The 17129-nt window shown below is 37.7% G+C and overlaps 1 protein-coding gene across 8 annotated transcripts in view; it reads left to right on the top strand.

Moving 5' to 3' along the window:
• Positions 1 to 17129, top strand: part of LOC114331514 (uncharacterized) — a 741127-nt gene that overhangs the window by 422263 nt on the left and 301735 nt on the right. For all 8 annotated transcript variants that reach the window (XM_050661247.1, XM_050661246.1, XM_050661244.1 and 5 more), the window contains one exon: positions 5877 to 6024. In XM_050661247.1, coding sequence (XP_050517204.1) covers positions 5877 to 6024 — 148 coding nt within the window. The remainder of the gene's footprint in view (positions 1 to 5876; positions 6025 to 17129) is intronic.

Here is a 17129-nt window from a genome sequence, read left to right as displayed (position 1 = left end):
TATTAAGTATTTTTTAAATAAGTATTGATTCATTAACATTAAATTATTAAAAGTTAATAATACCTGGTTTTTAATCTCAGAGTTCTTTAAAATTTCAATATAATTTCAAAATTGATGTAATTAAATCAACGTCGAAAAAATTAAAATGAACCTTTAATCACAGTTTTTATGCTCTTTTAAAATGCGCAGATAAATTTTCAAAATTTCAATATACAGGGTGTTGGTTCAAGGTCACAATTACTTTATATTTTTTGTTAGTCCGGACCTGGATTTATCTTGTCATTAGTAATTGGGTCTTTCCAATGTGGTAAATAAGTACTGATTATTTTTAAAATGAGTATTTATTCATTGACTTTAATAATTTATAACTAAAAGTTAATAATACCTGCTTTTTAATGTCAAAGTTCTTAAAAAATTCAATATAATTTCCAAAATTAAAGTCATAAAATTGTCTGGCCGAAAAATCGAAGCGCATCATTAAACTTGCTTTTTTGTGCTTTTTTTTAATATGCAAACAGATTTTCAAAATTTGAACATACAGGGTGTTGTTTTAAAGTCACAATTACTTTACAATTTTTTGTTAATTCGGACCTGAATTTTTCTTGCGGTTAGTATGTCGGTCGTTTGAATTTTGAATGAGACATATGTGTACCAAATATCAAAAAAATATACAGGGTGGTTCTAAAGTTATGGCTTAGGAAATAAATGGGCAAAATCGATAAAACACCCTGTAACTCGGTTATAAAAGTCGGTAGGGCAAAAAATGTAGTATATCTAGAACCGGCTCGGTGACCTCTATTCACCGTTAAAGTATTTCCGTTTCCCAATGAAACACCCTGTACGTCTCAAAACATAAATAACAACCGTTTTTGTTTTTTTTTATATTTAAATTGGTTTTTCGTTACATCAAGAACGATTTAAGATTGCTTAATAAACGAACGCGTTTGCTGGGAAAATCAACTTTTTTCGGAAGCCCTAGGATTTACCAACATAAAGTGGCGAAACAACAATTTACACCAGCGACGCGACGCCCACCTTCAATCACTGACGTTCATCTTAATACGCAGCTAATGTTATATAACGGATCTATCAGCCGGAACCCTTAAAATATCCAATTAATATATCGACGAAATATTGTGTAATTTGCCGTAACGCCTTCAATAAATGAATAAGTTCCATAAAATTACAGTAAAAACATAATCATTGTTTAAAAAGTAATTACTTTATATTTGTTGTGGTGTTTTTCTAAGATAACTAAATGCACGTATCCATTACGTTGGTGCTCCGTGTAACTGCTCCAATGGATACGGCATGCGCTCCTTTAAATATAAACCGCCACCGATTGGATCGTCGAGGTTGAGCACCTCTCCGGGAGCACCAACGTATTGTTATAAAACTGACTTTTCTATGATCTTTTAGGCACTAATGTTTAGTTTTAGTTGACTTTATTTATTTTTAATAACTTACTTCCAAACAAATGAAAAACACTGAATTTATATCCTTTATTTTACAAACTACGAAATCTAATTTATTTATTACACTAAATCTAATAATTGATCTACATAATTACAAATTCAAAAATATACCGCGCCCGATACATATCAAAGTACACCGACGTATTCAAATTCACAACTAACTGCTAATTTCAGAATCCCTCTTATTTATACAATGCTTAATCATCTCGAATACAAAAGAATTATCCAGAATAAACGAGTATTTACATAATAACTTAAAGCACATAAAATCGAATTTACTAGTACAGTAACAAAAGAAAAATTTTTAGAAAAAGGTATGTAAAAAACTCGATCGAGATCTTTCTTTAAATTGTGGTCCCTCATAAATCATTGTATAAAAAAGGTTACTTGGTAAACATCTTCGGACTCTGTTAGGCCGGGAGCTGAAAACAGTCGGGTGACATAATTATGTCATTGCCCCCTCCTTAAAAGAGGTTCCTCCTGGAACCTTGTCGGGACTCGAACTGGATGCTGGTATCTGCAACTGGACCCTCTTTTACAACTTCCAGTTGTATAGAAGTGGCAGGGGACGGTCTTCGCTCCGCACCAGTAACTATGCGGATTGCAACAGACTAACACCTGACCTTAGTGTCTTGGACAATTTCTTCTTCCATATTTCGGATAACTCTCCAGTCTAATTGGCGGCATTCTAACTTTGGCATGGCTAACTTTTGCACGTCGGACTCCAACACGTGCTCTCTCAATTGAATTAATGCATCCCATACATCTTGGTAGGTAGGTTGGTCATGGACAGTGTCTTTTGTTACCAGATAGAATAGGTAACGTGATGCATCTTGGAGTTTCAATGCTTTGCCAGGAGCTGGCAGTTGACATTGAAGTTCGGCAGCTCGACCATACTTCCTTCGAAAGGCGGATGCCAACCCTCATGCGTCTTTGATACTGGCCGGGATGGTATGGGCCAGTGAATAGTCATCGGGACGTGCGAGTAGATCTCGCTTTTCTTCAGTGGTAACACCATGTCTCGCTTTACCGGTACCTCCATAGGCCCCCATGAACTCCTCAAACGTGAGGTCAGATATTTCTCGAACTTGGTTTACTTCCACTTCTTCATCTACGTCGTGGTCTTCCTCGTACGGCGCCAACCGGTTATGATGGACTATCATCGGCTTTCCCCTAGGAATATTACTTATTCGGTAGATAACGTCATTAATTTTCTTGACAATGAGGTACGGGCCTTCCCAGAACTGCTGCAACTTGGGAGAACAACCTATTCGCTTCTTTGGATTATAAAGCCAGACTTTGTCGTTCTCCTTGAAACATCCCTTCTCGGCTTGGGTATCGTATCGTTTCTTCATTCGGTCGCTAGCGATCTGAAGATGGGAACGGATCAACTCGTGTATATCGTCCATTCTTCCTCGCAATTCATTCACATAATCCTTACCAGCCACATCTTCTCCAGGTCGACATCCAAACTCTAAATCACAGGGTAGACGCGTCTCGCGTCCAAATAGGATTGCTGGTGTTTGTCCCGTTGATTCATTAACAGCAGATCTATAGGTCATTGCGAAGAACGGAAGGTACTGATCCCAGTCTCGCTGATGATTGGACACCATCTTTGTCAAATACTTGCCGACTGTCTTATTCATACGCTCCACCATTCCATCCGATTGCGGGTGATAGGCCGTGGTTTTTGTCTTCTTCATGCCTAGTCTATCACAAATTTCCTAAAATAGATCGCTCTCAAAGTTCCTTCCTTGGTCACTATGGATCTCCAGAGGCACTCCAAATCGGCTGATGCAGTCTTTGATTAACACATCTGCAATAGTGGCGGCCTTCTGGTCTGGAATTGCGTAGATCTCAACCCATTTCGTGAAGTAATCCATTACCACCAACATGTATTTGCATCCATTTTCATTTTCTGGAAATGGCCCGGCGATATCTAAAGCTATTACAGGTAGTACATTTCTTACACCAGTACTTCACATCGTCGGAACTGTTCATCCAATAAAATCGTTCCCGAATTCTCTGAAGGGTTTTCTTTACACCAAAATGCCCTCCTGATGGACTGTCGTGTAACTACGAAGTACTTCGGCTAGTCTAATTTTTTTCAAAATTAAAATTTTTAAAAAGTTTTCCAATTGTTTTCAAGAGTAAAACCAGTTGTTTTCAAAAATAAGCACTTTGTATTAATAAAATTTACAGATCATATAAATACAACATAAGTAAAGGAACTTGTGAAGCGGTAACTTGTTTCATTTAAGTTGCTAATTAGGGGGTGATCTTTAGGATTTTTTTTTGCCAAAACAAAAGGGACCAACTTTAGTTTGAGCGTAACTTGCTTACATTTGATGCTAGAAACTTTTTTTATAAAAACAGAAATAAACCTTTTTTTTAACACTTTAAAAAAGTTGTAATGAGTTTTCCCCCAAAAGGGCTTCATTTTTTGTATATTTCACATTGAAGTTCTCTATTTGAAATTTGGTGAACATGAGCCTATTTTTCATTAGATATACATAACTCTGGTCCTGCTAGGTGTAGAGATCTCGTGCATACAACATTTTTTACTTTTTTACAGGCTATATTTTTGCGAAGAATATTTTTTTCGACAAAATACTTACTTTTTGAGTTATTTGCAAAGACCATCTAAAAACGTGGTTATTTTGTTGAAAAATGAACATGTTCACTCGCAAATAACTCGAAAAGTATTGATTTGGTGAAAAAACTCTATAGAACAAAAGTTGTTTAGAATTAGTCAGTTTATCCATTTCCGGAATTATTTTGGACATATATTTTTTCACCCCCGAGAGGGGGTGAAAGTCACCCTCAGGGCAAAAGCACACATCGGTACAATATCACTTGCTTTCTTTGACCTGTTAGCTATGCGTTTGCCAAATTTCATGTCAATCCAAGCGGTTCTTTAAAAGGACATCGCACACATCTTATGGAAAATATAATGTCACTCAAATTCAATAAAATTTATACGAATTAATGGTCAAATTTTTCAAATGGCGTTTTAAATTAATGGTCAAATCTTATCATTGCGCCAACTCTATATTTTCAATAATAAGAGCAGAAATTGATATAAATAAATCTGAAATCAAATGGGTACATACATAAGTTAGAGAGAGAAAAAATATTTTAAAATACCCAAACTGTCGGTACTCCATAAATCAGCGGATTAGTTTCACTAATCCGCTTAGACCCAGCGGGGTTTAAGCTCTTGTGAATAGCACCCAGAGCAATAGTAATTGTAACTGACAGTTTTACTGACTCCAAAAATGTGATTTCGATAAACTTTAATTGGAATTTGCGCCGTAATTAATCATAATTAAGAGTTGGCGCAATGATAAGATTTAAGCGTTAATTTAAATCGAATCTATTCGTATAAATTTTATGGAAATTGAGTGACATTATATTTTCCATAAGATGTGTGCGATGTCCTTTACAGCAAAAACCGTGAAAGAATGTACTATATGCAGTTTTTCAATATTATATCATGGCTCCGGTTCACAAAGTTTCCTGGCGCATTCACGAATCGAATGCAAAAGGAATTATTAAGATCCGCCTTGTCCTTTTTTTTTCGGAGGTTCAGTGCTTTATTGCTTCGACTACTTTGTGAGGGGTCTACCCCAAAATCCCGACAGCCAAAATCCCGACAGCCACAATCCCGACGGCCAAAATCCCGACAGCCAAAATCCCGACAGCCAAAATCCCGACGGCCAAAATCCCGACAGCCAAAATCCCGACAGCCACAATCCCGACGGCCAAAATCCCGACAGCCACAATCCCGACGGCCAAAATCCCGACAGCCACAATCCCGACGGCCAAAATCCCGACACCCACAATCCCGACGGCCAGAATCCCGACAGGCCAGAATCCCGACAGGTTTGATAAGTTTCTTTTTAACATATAATTAAATTTATTTCTTGTTTTTTATTTTTTGTTACTAAACAAAAGTATTTTGTATTAAAAGTATTAACAAAAGTCGGAATTTTTAATTATGCGAGGATTGTTGCAGGTCGGGATTCTGGCCTGTCGGTGTTTTGGCCGGTGGGATTTTGGCTGTCGGGATTTTGGCTGTCAGGATTTTGGGCGGCACCGCTTTGTGAGATAGGAGTTTACAGTTTTATTAAACTGTTGGTGCAATAAAACCGATTTTAAAATTTTTTGAGTTAGCGGAGGTGCGATATATTATATACGCATATACACAAACAAAAGTTTTTGAGATAAAGAAAGTTATAAAGAAACTTTACAGGCCTATAGCATTTTAAAATAATCTATTTAAAATAATATATGTTTTTTTTTTAATTTCACTAATGTACTAATGTAAAATTATAAGATTAATGGATTGTCTTAGTAGTAGTGATAAACATTTTAAAAACAGGATATATTTCCTTTCAGATCGTCCTCTTCTATGCACCCTGGCCTCAGCGTTTCCCACGACAGCGTTTTCCATTCGCCAAACTCAGGTTCTGATATGGAACTGGATGCTGCACAAAGTTCATCATCTCTGTCGATATCACAGCCTCACGTCGATCTTAGATTGCAGGTAAGATAAAAGGAAAAGGATTAGTTTACTAAAACGTATATTTTTATTACAACAGATTTAATCTGTTATCTAAAAATGTTTAAATGTATTGAAGTGCCTATCAGAACATATAGGTACAGTACAATTCCTTAATGGAGAGATAGATAGGTACTTCAATTGGAGAGAAAGAAAGTTGCTTTATTATGTACATGAAAGACATCTTCATAAACTTGGTTATTCACCTGATAACCTCTATCGTACTCATATTCTACCAAGAGACAAAGAAACCAATAACAATCTGGGGCCTGATTCTAATTCATTTCGATGTCGCAATTTAATTTCGACTCCGCCACGACAGTCGCAATTTATAGCGATTCTTATTCATTTCGATATTAGTTCCAACTGGGGATATTAACGTTATCATTTTGACACTGCTCAGAATTTGGGTTGGTCCTCCTGTTTATTGGATTTATTGGCAACCATCGCAACGTTTGTTGATAGTCTGGGCAAATCATCGAAAAAAATGTCATTTTGGGAAAAGTTATTTACCAGCTATTTTATTGCTAAAATCGAATATTTTTTTTTCTTTTCTTTTATGGCCTTTGGGAACTGCGCTCATTTAGCCACCAACACTTCTTGAAATCGACGCCTCACTATACACCAAGACCATTACGAATAAATCGAATCTTAAGATTGTATAATATATTAGTAATATGGGGTATGACAAGTCTGCAGAAAGTGTGTTATTTTATATATAAACAAATTAGAACTCCTAAATCTTATTTTTTTTCAATTAGTGCTCTGTAACTCCTAAGATTTTTCCTTTAAACCAAAAACACACTCAAATAAAAATTCACCGCAATTTAGTTCTGCACAAAGTTATTTTTTTCCGATTTCTTTTAACAAAAATTTTACTTGGAAAATCCGAGTTTTTCCAAAGAAATCTGCAATTTTCAATTAAAATTTTAGGAAAGTAATTATTTATCAATAATTAAATAAATTGTTGACATGAAAGATTGTTTTTATAGTAGATTATATATCAGGAGGCCGGCGACAATCTAACCAATAGTTTAGCAATAATTAAAATGTTAATTAAAAAATTTCGGTCGAAATAATAACCAGAAAGATTATGATACACCAGAATAACTATGATTTTCGTATAAAAAAGCACTATACCTATTCAACGTACTTTGCAGAATTAAAATTGGACTATTTGAGCGGTCTCAGGAATGTTATAACAAAACAATTTTTTGGCTTTATAAACAAATGGAACCCCTCAGAAAATATCAGATTAAATTAAATTAAGTTAACGCTGTTGAAAACGGCACGGCTTCTTCTTCGAAGAAAAAAAATCGAATTGAGTGGTTCCAGGTATGGTATAACCGGTCAAATTTGACCGGCATTTGCGACAGAGTTATAAATAACAGGATTTCAATATTTGAACAATTACCTTTTTATTCCGGCCCTCTTTGTACATACAAATTTTCATATCTTCAAGACACTCATAACAAAAAAGATTGATGTCACCAAGTTATTTAATTATTGATAAATAATTACTTCCCTAAAATTTTAGTTCAAAATTAAAGATTTTGTTTGGAAAATCCGAATTTTCCGAGGAAAATTTCCGCCGAAGGAAATCGAAAAAAAAAATATCTATGTGCAGAATTAAGTAATTACAGTGAATTTTTATGTGAGTGTTTTTGGTTTAACGTTAAAATCTTCTGAGTTACAGAAAATTTACATTGTTACATACAAGTTACATTGAAAAAAAGATTTCGGATCGCTAATTTGTTTATAAACCAAGTAGCACACTTTCTTTGCATAGCTATATTTGCGGACTTTGCATAGCTATATTACTAATATGTATATGAAATCTTAAGGTTTGATTCCAGCATGTCCAGCAATAAAATAGCTGGTACATCATTTTCCTTGTTTGATACTAATTTTTCCAGATTATTACCTTACATCTTTCATTGAGTTGATAATTCACATTGTGAACATTCTCAATTATTATATTTCTAATTTAATACTATTCTATCTACTTCCTCCAAAACCAGCAAATTTCCATAAAACCCAGCCATATTAATACCTTTTGCTTGCAAGAAACAAACAAAACACATCTCCTAAACTAAACCTAACCTTGCTTTCGGCCATTCATTCATGTCCGTGTCACAATAATTTCGACTCGAAATTATAATATCAACCACTTTTTTGGAGTCGCAATTAATTTCGATAAGTCGCTATTTTGTGACATCATTCGTTAGTTCAACTAAAATCCACAAGGCTCCTCAGTCGCATTTCAACGTCGCCATGTTGATTGCGACTTGTTTTGAGTCGAAATTTGAATTAGAATCAGAGCCCTGATGTGTTTTGTTTGCAAATGTGAGGGCGTGATTTGAGCATTATCAAATTTTTTTCTTAAAATCGAGCGCAATGCAAAGGCTAGTGTTTATTAGTTTATTGATAAGAATCGTCTTTATAAGCAATTCTGCTTGTTCATTGGCGGATGGATAACTATGGAAAGTTATAACTCCATCTTTTGCGCGGTCGGTCGATACTTCTACCGATTAGTGATTTATCTCTTGATATTTTGACCACACGTGTCTTCCCTATTCTGCTTATGTGGTTATTCCATTCTTTTTTTCTGTTTAGTTTACACTGTACGGTATACTGTTTCTAATGTCGTTCTCTCTCTCGATCGTTCCTCTTTCGATCTATCAACGAATTTCCTGTAATTCTTCTGTAAAACGTTATGGTTCTATAGTTATCGCTTTTATAAAAGCTACCTTTTTATGTGTTCTCAATCTAGGTTTTGTGGGAGGGTAAAGGATTTCTTTATTTGAAAGGATTGCATTGAGTTGTCTCTGTTTAGGATTTTGTCCTCTTCAGGGTATGCGTTGAATTTTGTTAGTATGACAGAAAAAGCAAACAGTCCGAAAAAACACTGGGGAAAGGTGTGGTGAGGCCTGTGTGTTGCTGGACGGTGGTGGTCCAACTGACTATCGGAGATCAGAGAAGAAAGTTTGATGGAATTTGGAGTGGTTTCATTGACATGTGTGTGTACTGTCCGTGCTTTGCCCTCGACCAAGCTCCCTGCAGAAGTGTTAAGAAGGCTGCAAAAGGATTGCGAGGTGATAAAGAACATCAAAACAAGAAAGCTAGAATATTTAGGCCACATTACCAGAGGTGAGAAATATGAGATATTAAGGCTCATAATGCAAGGTAAAATAAAGGGTAAAAGATCTATAGGTAGAAGAAGAATTTCCTGGCTGAGAAACTTAAGAGAGTGGTATAGTTGTAGCTCAGTAGATCTTTTCAGAGCAGCCGCCAATAAGATACGGATAGCTGTAATGATAGCCAACCTCCGATAGGAGAAGGAACTACAAGAAGAAGAAGAAGCTCCCTAGAAACCATTGTGTCATGGACAGGCAAGCCTGCATTCTTCGTCGGCGGTCAGGAGGTAATTTTAGACATTGCGTGGACAGTGAGCGTTTAAGTGGTAGAAAATAGTTGCGGCTATTTTCTTAGGGCAAACAGGTATAATTGTGCAATGAAGTTGGAAAACCGCAAAAAACCAACTTCTCCCTGTTCGGGGTAGGGAAGAGGAGTTAGACGAGGAAAGTACGGTAGGCTAACGGGGTAGCCTCAAGGATTTCTTCGTATTCTGCCGGGAGTTCGTTAATGCATGTTTTCATTAGAGCAGACGGTGGGTGAAGCTTTTTCCTGTTCAGAGAGTTAATTCTCTCAGAAAGGTTATGGATTTCATTTTTGAGGGGAATATCCAGTGCTCGTAGTTTGCCCTACGCAGGATTCTACGTTCCACTTGCAACAACTTCTCTTTTTGTGTTCTATTGAATAGACAATAAAGGTCTGATTTGTACTCAATGACGGGCCGAATATAGGTCTTGTAAGTGTGGATGAGAGTTTTCGAGTGTGTCTTGCCAATTCTTCCTGAGAGAGGGTTGAGAAGTCTGGCTCTACTTCTTACCCTATCTAAAGTTGCCTTTAGATCTGCACCCCAGCTGAGAGTCCTGGTAAACAGTACTCCCAAATAGGTTGTAGTCGGGCTGAGCACGAGCTCTTCTTCCATTAATCTCAGAGGGTATTGATCGTCTTCATTTCTTATGATTTTTTGCGACACAGTGGGGGCGCGAAACACAATTGTTGTTGTTTTATTCGCGTTCAGCGTAACTCTCCACTTACAACACCATTCCTCTACCGCGTCTAACAGAGCCTGGGCTCTTCTGTGGATGAGTGGCGGATTGTATTGTTAAGTTGTTGTGAGTAGAGCCGTATTGCCATCATAGAGAAACAGACGAGTGCCTGGGATATTTTGGTTTGTAAGATCACTGTTGTAGAGTATGTACAACAGTGGAGCTAGAACTGATCCTTGGGGAACTCCAGCTTGTGGAGTAAATGGGGTTGATTTTTGATGGCATACTTTCACTCTTAACAGTTCGGCCGTGGAGGTATGAATGTCAATTAACTTCCGAACAAGTCCGTCGTGCCAGACCTGATCAAAAGCCTTTTGTACATCAAGGAAAGTAGCTATGGCGAATGAACCATCGTTGATGGTTTGTGTGATTTTTGTGGTTAGGTCAATCAATGCATGTTGTGTTGATTTACCGTTTTGGAATCCGTATTGAAATTTAGGGATGATGTTGTGGGCTTCGAGAAAGTCATTGAGCCTTTCTTTTAGGATTAGCTTAGGGACTTTTCCCAGAGTGTTTATGAGTGAGATAGGTCTATAGGATTCCACGTCGGTGAGGTATTTACCTTTTTTCTGGTAACATGATTGTGTTGGCTACTTTCCAAGGGGTAGAAAAGTAGCTGTTTTTGAGACATGCATTGAAAATTTTTGTGAGAAGAGGGATAATACTCTCAGGAAGTTTCTTAAGGCATCTTCGGCTGATGCAATCAGGTCCGGGAGCGCTGTTTTTGCGTTGGTGACAAAAGCTCTCCGTTTGCCTGTCTGTGAGAGGGTCCATGATCGGATCATGAACCGGAACGTAAAAGTTGAGAGTATTTCTGACTATGAATTCTGTGTTGAGTTTAAATATGCGATCAAAGTTCGAGTTGTTAGGGGTTTGGAAGTTGTTTTGAAGCGAATTTTTGAATGCTTCTGCTTTCCCTTATGGGGAGTTGATGATTTGGTTGTTGACCAACAGATGAGAAGGTTTAGATAATTTTTGTTTCGTTAGGACTTTGAGTAAGAATTTACTTCCGTCTCTGTAATCTAGTTTTGAGGTAGTATCTTCCCACCGGCGAGCCGTTAGGTCAGATATTTCCCTCTTTATCCTAGCACTGATTCGGTTGTATTCTGTTTTTATTAATGGGTTTTTGTTGGCCTTATATTGGCGTAGAAGACGCCTTTTTTGATGAATTTTGGCAAGGATGTATTGAGGAAGTGCTGGAGATGAATAGTTTAATTGTTTTAATGGAATTACGTGCGTGATAGCCTCGGAGATGAGACTTTCAATTTGTGTTGACTTCTGTCGATACTTTCGTTTGTATCTAGTTCGCCTAACAATGGTAGATTTTGTGAGATGAAGTTTTGGAATTCGGTCCAGTTAGCGTTTCGATAATCTCTTATGGTTTTTGGAGGGTTGGGTTGTTGTGGAGCGAGTATGTCGGTGTCGACAAGAAGAGGTAAGTGGTCTGACGTTATTAAGTCGCCAATGTGGCATCGGTCCTCGAATCTGCCTAATATGTTACTAGTAACTAGGATGTGGTCGTTGATCGATGCCCCCTGTCGTTCAAAAACGTGAATTCAGTGTTGGTGATTCTTGATATAGGAAGGTCTAGAAGTAGATCCGTGAGGCGGATGCCTTTAGGGTTTTGTCGGTGATCACCAAACTGTGTATATCTACAATTTAGGTCGCCCATCAAAATAGCCTTGCCGAGCGTTGAAAACTCGTAACTAATCTCTACTGAGAGGCAGACCTGAGGATTTGTAGTAAGAGATTATCGTGAGGGTCTCGTTGTTGGGAATGTGCACGTCAATTGCCAGCAAGTCCACTTCTGGTGGACGAATATTTTGAGGGAATGTGTGGATGTTGTGCGGTATTCCGTATTTAACGAGAATACCATTCCCGCGTTAAACCTGACAGCGGTTTCGATGGATAGTAGAATATCCTGCGAAAGTTGGATCGTGCTTACACAGAGTGTCTGTGATTGCTAGGATCTGGATGTTGTGTTTCGACAGGATATTCTTGATCAGGGGTCTCTTTTTAGAGAGGCCCTGACAGTTGACTGCACCTAGGGTGAAATCCATAGGGGGAGGGTTTTAGTTGTTGGGGCGGAACTCCAGAGTGACCTTGTTGCCTTGACCATGCACTACGGTTGAATGGTCATAGACTTGCTATCTAGGTTAGCGGTGATGGCAGCAATATGTTCGCGTAGTTCGGGCAGCAGTTTCAACAGCAAGGCAGTTTGGATAGTTAAGATGTTTTGTGTTTCGGTGGTTAGGTCAAATGGAGGGAATGATCTTTCGATCTAAAATGGCTGAATCTCGTGAGATACTGTTGGTACTGTAGTCCACATCGATACCGGTAATGCAGAAGAGATAAGTTTGTGAATGATCAGTTTGGTTTGAGTTGCTTCTGTTACGGCTAAGGACCGTAATAATGGTTTGGCCTGTAGCTTTGCGGATTGTGGATTCGATATCTTCTGCATTAATTGAGTGAAAAAGTCGCAAGTGAGCGATACCGTGAGACAGGACTTTAAGGGAGTGTATCTTGTTGGCTAGAAGAGTGGTGGCATTTATTTGCCAAAAGAAGGTCCTCTGATTGCAAAGGTCCTTCGGGAGATCTTTGATCAGATATTCGAAAATTTTAGGATTGTTCATTGCGTTGATAATATTTGGGTTGCGTGGGCGGGAATTTGCTGCGGCATTGGCGTAGGATCTACGTTGGCTTCGTTTATGTGTTGTCGTTATTGTAGATTTTATCCAGTCGTTAGGCCATTGCTTGAAATGCCATAGTTTGTTAGAGGGCAAGTGAAGCAATTTTATTCCGGTTTCTTCTGTGGCTTTGAGCATTTTTACTGTTTGCATATCTGGACCTGGTGCTTTGTTATGTTAAGTACCTACTTGAGTTTACTGATCGCCAGTTTTATTTAATTTTCGAGTATATTAAATTCTTCTTTCATTTCTTCAGAGGTTTGGTGAAAAAGGTGTTGGCGTTGATCATTTTTATATAGTTATCGGTTGTCGGCAATATAATCTTTATGTCTCTTCTATATCTTTTCTGTTGGTTCTCATGGTTCCTCTTTGGTCTTCAACGGCATAAGTTGTCTCTACAGCGTTAAAGTCTCTTCGCGACTCTCAATTTCTTTACCTAATATACTATTGTAATAGTATAGCTGTTTATAAGCCTTGTATCTTCGTTTTATTTCTTTGTTGTGGTTTCACAAATTAGCTTTTCCCCCTTCACTATGTATAGCACTTTGACAAAAATTTATTTTTTTCTCAATTATTTTAAGGATTTCATCTTTTATGTAGTGTTTCTGTTTTACAGCATTATTTACCGTTGGCCGATTAATTGATGTTATTAAACAATGTCTTATAGTCTCCAATATTTCGTATTGATTTACCCTTACGAATAAGGGCATACTCTTTTTCACTTCTTGAAGAAGGTCTTCCTTCTTTCTTAGTTATATCTTCTTTGTCTCTCTCTCTGCTTGTTGAACATTTTAAGTTTGAGCTTTACTTTAGATTTCCCTCTGATCCTCGTGGATATGATCTGTCTGTTTTGATAGATGATCTCCAGAGAGTTGATGGTGTAATGTGTAATCAATTTGATTTCTAAATCTTTTCCCCAGGACTTTTCCATGTATAAAGTCGGTGTACATGGTGTTCAAATCGAGTATTCATGATAGAATAGTCTTTTGTGATAATGTGATATCAAACTCAATTAAGCAGTCTCCTCTTTCGTTTCTCTGAGCTATATCGAACTTATCAATATATTATTTTTAGGCTGTCATTTCTTGGTATAGTGTTGCCAAGTCGTGCGTTAACCTCACCGCATATTAAGGTTATTTGGAATATTGGCAATTATTGTTTCCAATTTTTCGTAAAATTCCTCGACATTTATGTCGTCTGCTGTATTGGTTGGCCCAAAAACTTGTATGCTATTGAGTTTACGTGGTTTACCTTCCAGTTTAAGGAGAACTATCCTATATCATATCCTATCGGTCACAGCTTTGAATTTGACGACAGATTTCTGTAATCTAACATAATCTAACCTAAGCAATGAACAGACATAAATGGAAAATTATCATTCGACTACAGGCGTATATGGTCAGAAATCATATTTAAGTGATACATGTATATTTGTATATGCAGCTTGTATCTAAAAAGTTGTAATCTAAGGAAAAATCTTCGAAACGCCCGTAATTAGAGTAACCTCCCTAAAATAGCCTCTATTACAGTACATAAAAGGATTATTTTGCGATAAAGCGAATAAACTGAGCCTTAATTGCACTCGGTTTCTAGGAGAGGCCTAATAAACGTCGTCGGCGTCGTAACAACGATTATTTTTGTGTCAACTGAATCAGAGGTCAGTATGAAAGGTTACGTAAATTCTGATTCATTGAACGTGACATTGAACAATGAAAAACGGCAGTTTAATATTAGAACAAATTAAAGAAGGAGTGTGGATTTCTCTAGCGTCGATGTAATCGAATGTATAATAAACTTCATCCAATAAACATGAAGCTTTATAGTTCCGATACACAACAATAATATTAATCTCTTTTTAAAACTGAGTATTGTTTTATGATAAAGTTGTGGTAAAGTTCAAACTTTTTTCTGCGCATTATAACATTTTAAGAATGACACGGATTTTTTAAATATGTATTAACAATAACAAGCTCAAGTCACCTGTCGTATTTAGGCAAGCCTTCCGCCATCCTTGCCATATTTAGGCAAGCCATATGGTTTAGTTTGTTGATCGCTGTTGCCTGTAGCACTTTTGGTACCCAAGCAATAGCTCCGTAAGTTAGCATTGGGCTAATGACAGTAGTGTAGATCCAGGCCATAACCCTGAGCGAAAGTCCCCAAGTCACCGTTCACCGATACTGTTCAAAGGCAATTATGCTCTTTAGGCTTTACTATGTAAGTGAGAGTTCCATGTTTATTATCCGTTGCAAGATAATTCGGATGAAATTCCCCAGATTAAGAGACTTGGCGGATATCAAGCACAAAATAATCTGGGGAATTCCATCCGAATTATCTTGCAACGGATAGTACTTCCTGTCAATGGTAATACCAAGGTATTTCACCTCTTCAGAAAAGTTTAGACTGCAGTTTAGAATCATTGGGGATATTAAGGCCGTAATTCTCCTTTTTTTGGCGAAGAGGACCATCTCTGTCTTCTTAGTATTTATAGATAACGGGTGTTCCTTACACCACGTTTCTATTAGTCTGAGAGCAACTTGTAATCTCTCACCTAATGTGTTCTCAAAGTTACCGCTTTGCAAGACAGCTATGCAGAAAATGCCTAGAGAATGGAATGGAAGCGTTATAATACCCATACATAAGAAAGGAAATAAAGAGCAATTCCGAAACTACAGAGGCATATCGCTTATTAGTACAGCGTATGATTCTATCAATTATCTTACTAAAGAGACTCACTCCGTATTCGGAAGATATTCTAGGCGACTACCAATGCGGCTTTCGAAGTGGAAGGTCAACAATAGATCAAATATTTGCCATCCGACAAATATTAGAAAAAACTGGGAATTCAACCGAGATGTACACCAAATCTTCGTAGATTTCCAGCAAGCATATGACTCGATAAAAAGAAGCAGACTATGGCTAGCAATGCTAGAAATGGGAATACCAAGAAAATTAGTGCAGCTCACTCAAATGTGCGTGGCAGACTCATATGCACAGGTAATGATAGGAAACAGAACATCGATGCCATTTAGTATAACATCAGGGCTTAGACAAGGAGACCCTTTATCACCATTGCTATTCAATTTGGCTTTAGAATACGCAATAAGTAAAATATCGTCTGAACTAACAGGGGGATTCGCAAATCGAGGATCAAAACTATTGTTGGCCTTTGCCGATGATCTAGATGCAGTCGCTCATTCTACAAGAGACGTAAGAGAGGTGTTTTCACAGCTCGAGGAGGAAACAGGTAACCTGGGCCTTCGAATAAATGAAGAGAAGACGAAATATATGCTGGTGACCAAAAATCCAAGACCAAGAGTTAGGCAGAACGTAACTATTAATGACCACAACTTTGAAGTAGTAAAAGAGTTTAAATATCTGGGAGCAGTAATCACAGAGGACAATCACATAGAAAAAGAGGTCTCAGCAAGAATAGCTGCGGGAAATAGAGCATTATACTCCCTATCATCATTATTAAGATCTAAGCTGCTGAAAAGACAATCTAAATTAAGACTGTACATGTCAATTATTCGCCCAGTTGTTACATATGGGAGTGAAACATGGACTCTACATCAGCGAGAAATAAATAAATTGCTGATATTTGAAAGGAAAGTCCTCAGAATGATATTTGGTCCTGAAAGAGATGAATTGACAGGAGAGTGGAGAAGGCGCCGCAATGCTGAATTGGTGACTCTATATGGTACTGAAAACATCGTCAGACATATAAAAGCTAATCGGATAAGATGGGCAGGTCATGTAGTAAGATCAGAGGAGGACAGAGTGCTAAAGACAGTGTTCTTTGAGAGACCAGACGGTAGAAGATCAGTGGGCCGTCCCAGAAAAAGATGGAAGAATGATGTTGAAACCGATCTATCTAGGATTGGGGTACAACAATGGCAAATCGAAGCGCAAGATCGCAGACGATGGAGGGCCATAGTGGATGCGGCGAGGACTCACCCCGAGTTGTAAAGCCAGTCAAGAAGAAGAAGAAGAAGACAGCTATGTCGTCTGTATAGGCTATTGTGTAGAGCCGTTCTTGCTGAGTTGGTCAACCAGGGTATCCAAAATTATGTTCCAGAGGAGTGGTGATGACACCCTCCCTGTGGACATTCCCTCGTGACCATGCCTCTAACCGAAACGTCTTCTACATTTATGCTTATTTCTCTATTGGAGAGCGTACTGAATATCCATTCGCTCACAGCCAGGGGGGCATTCCTAACATTTGTTG

Source organism: Diabrotica virgifera, chromosome 9, assembly GCF_917563875.1.
Source record: "Diabrotica virgifera virgifera chromosome 9, PGI_DIABVI_V3a".
In the NCBI taxonomy this organism is placed as follows: domain Eukaryota; kingdom Metazoa; phylum Arthropoda; class Insecta; order Coleoptera; family Chrysomelidae; genus Diabrotica; species Diabrotica virgifera.
The sequence above is the reverse complement of the archived record's forward strand: the minus strand, read 5'-3'. Positions and strand labels throughout refer to the sequence as shown.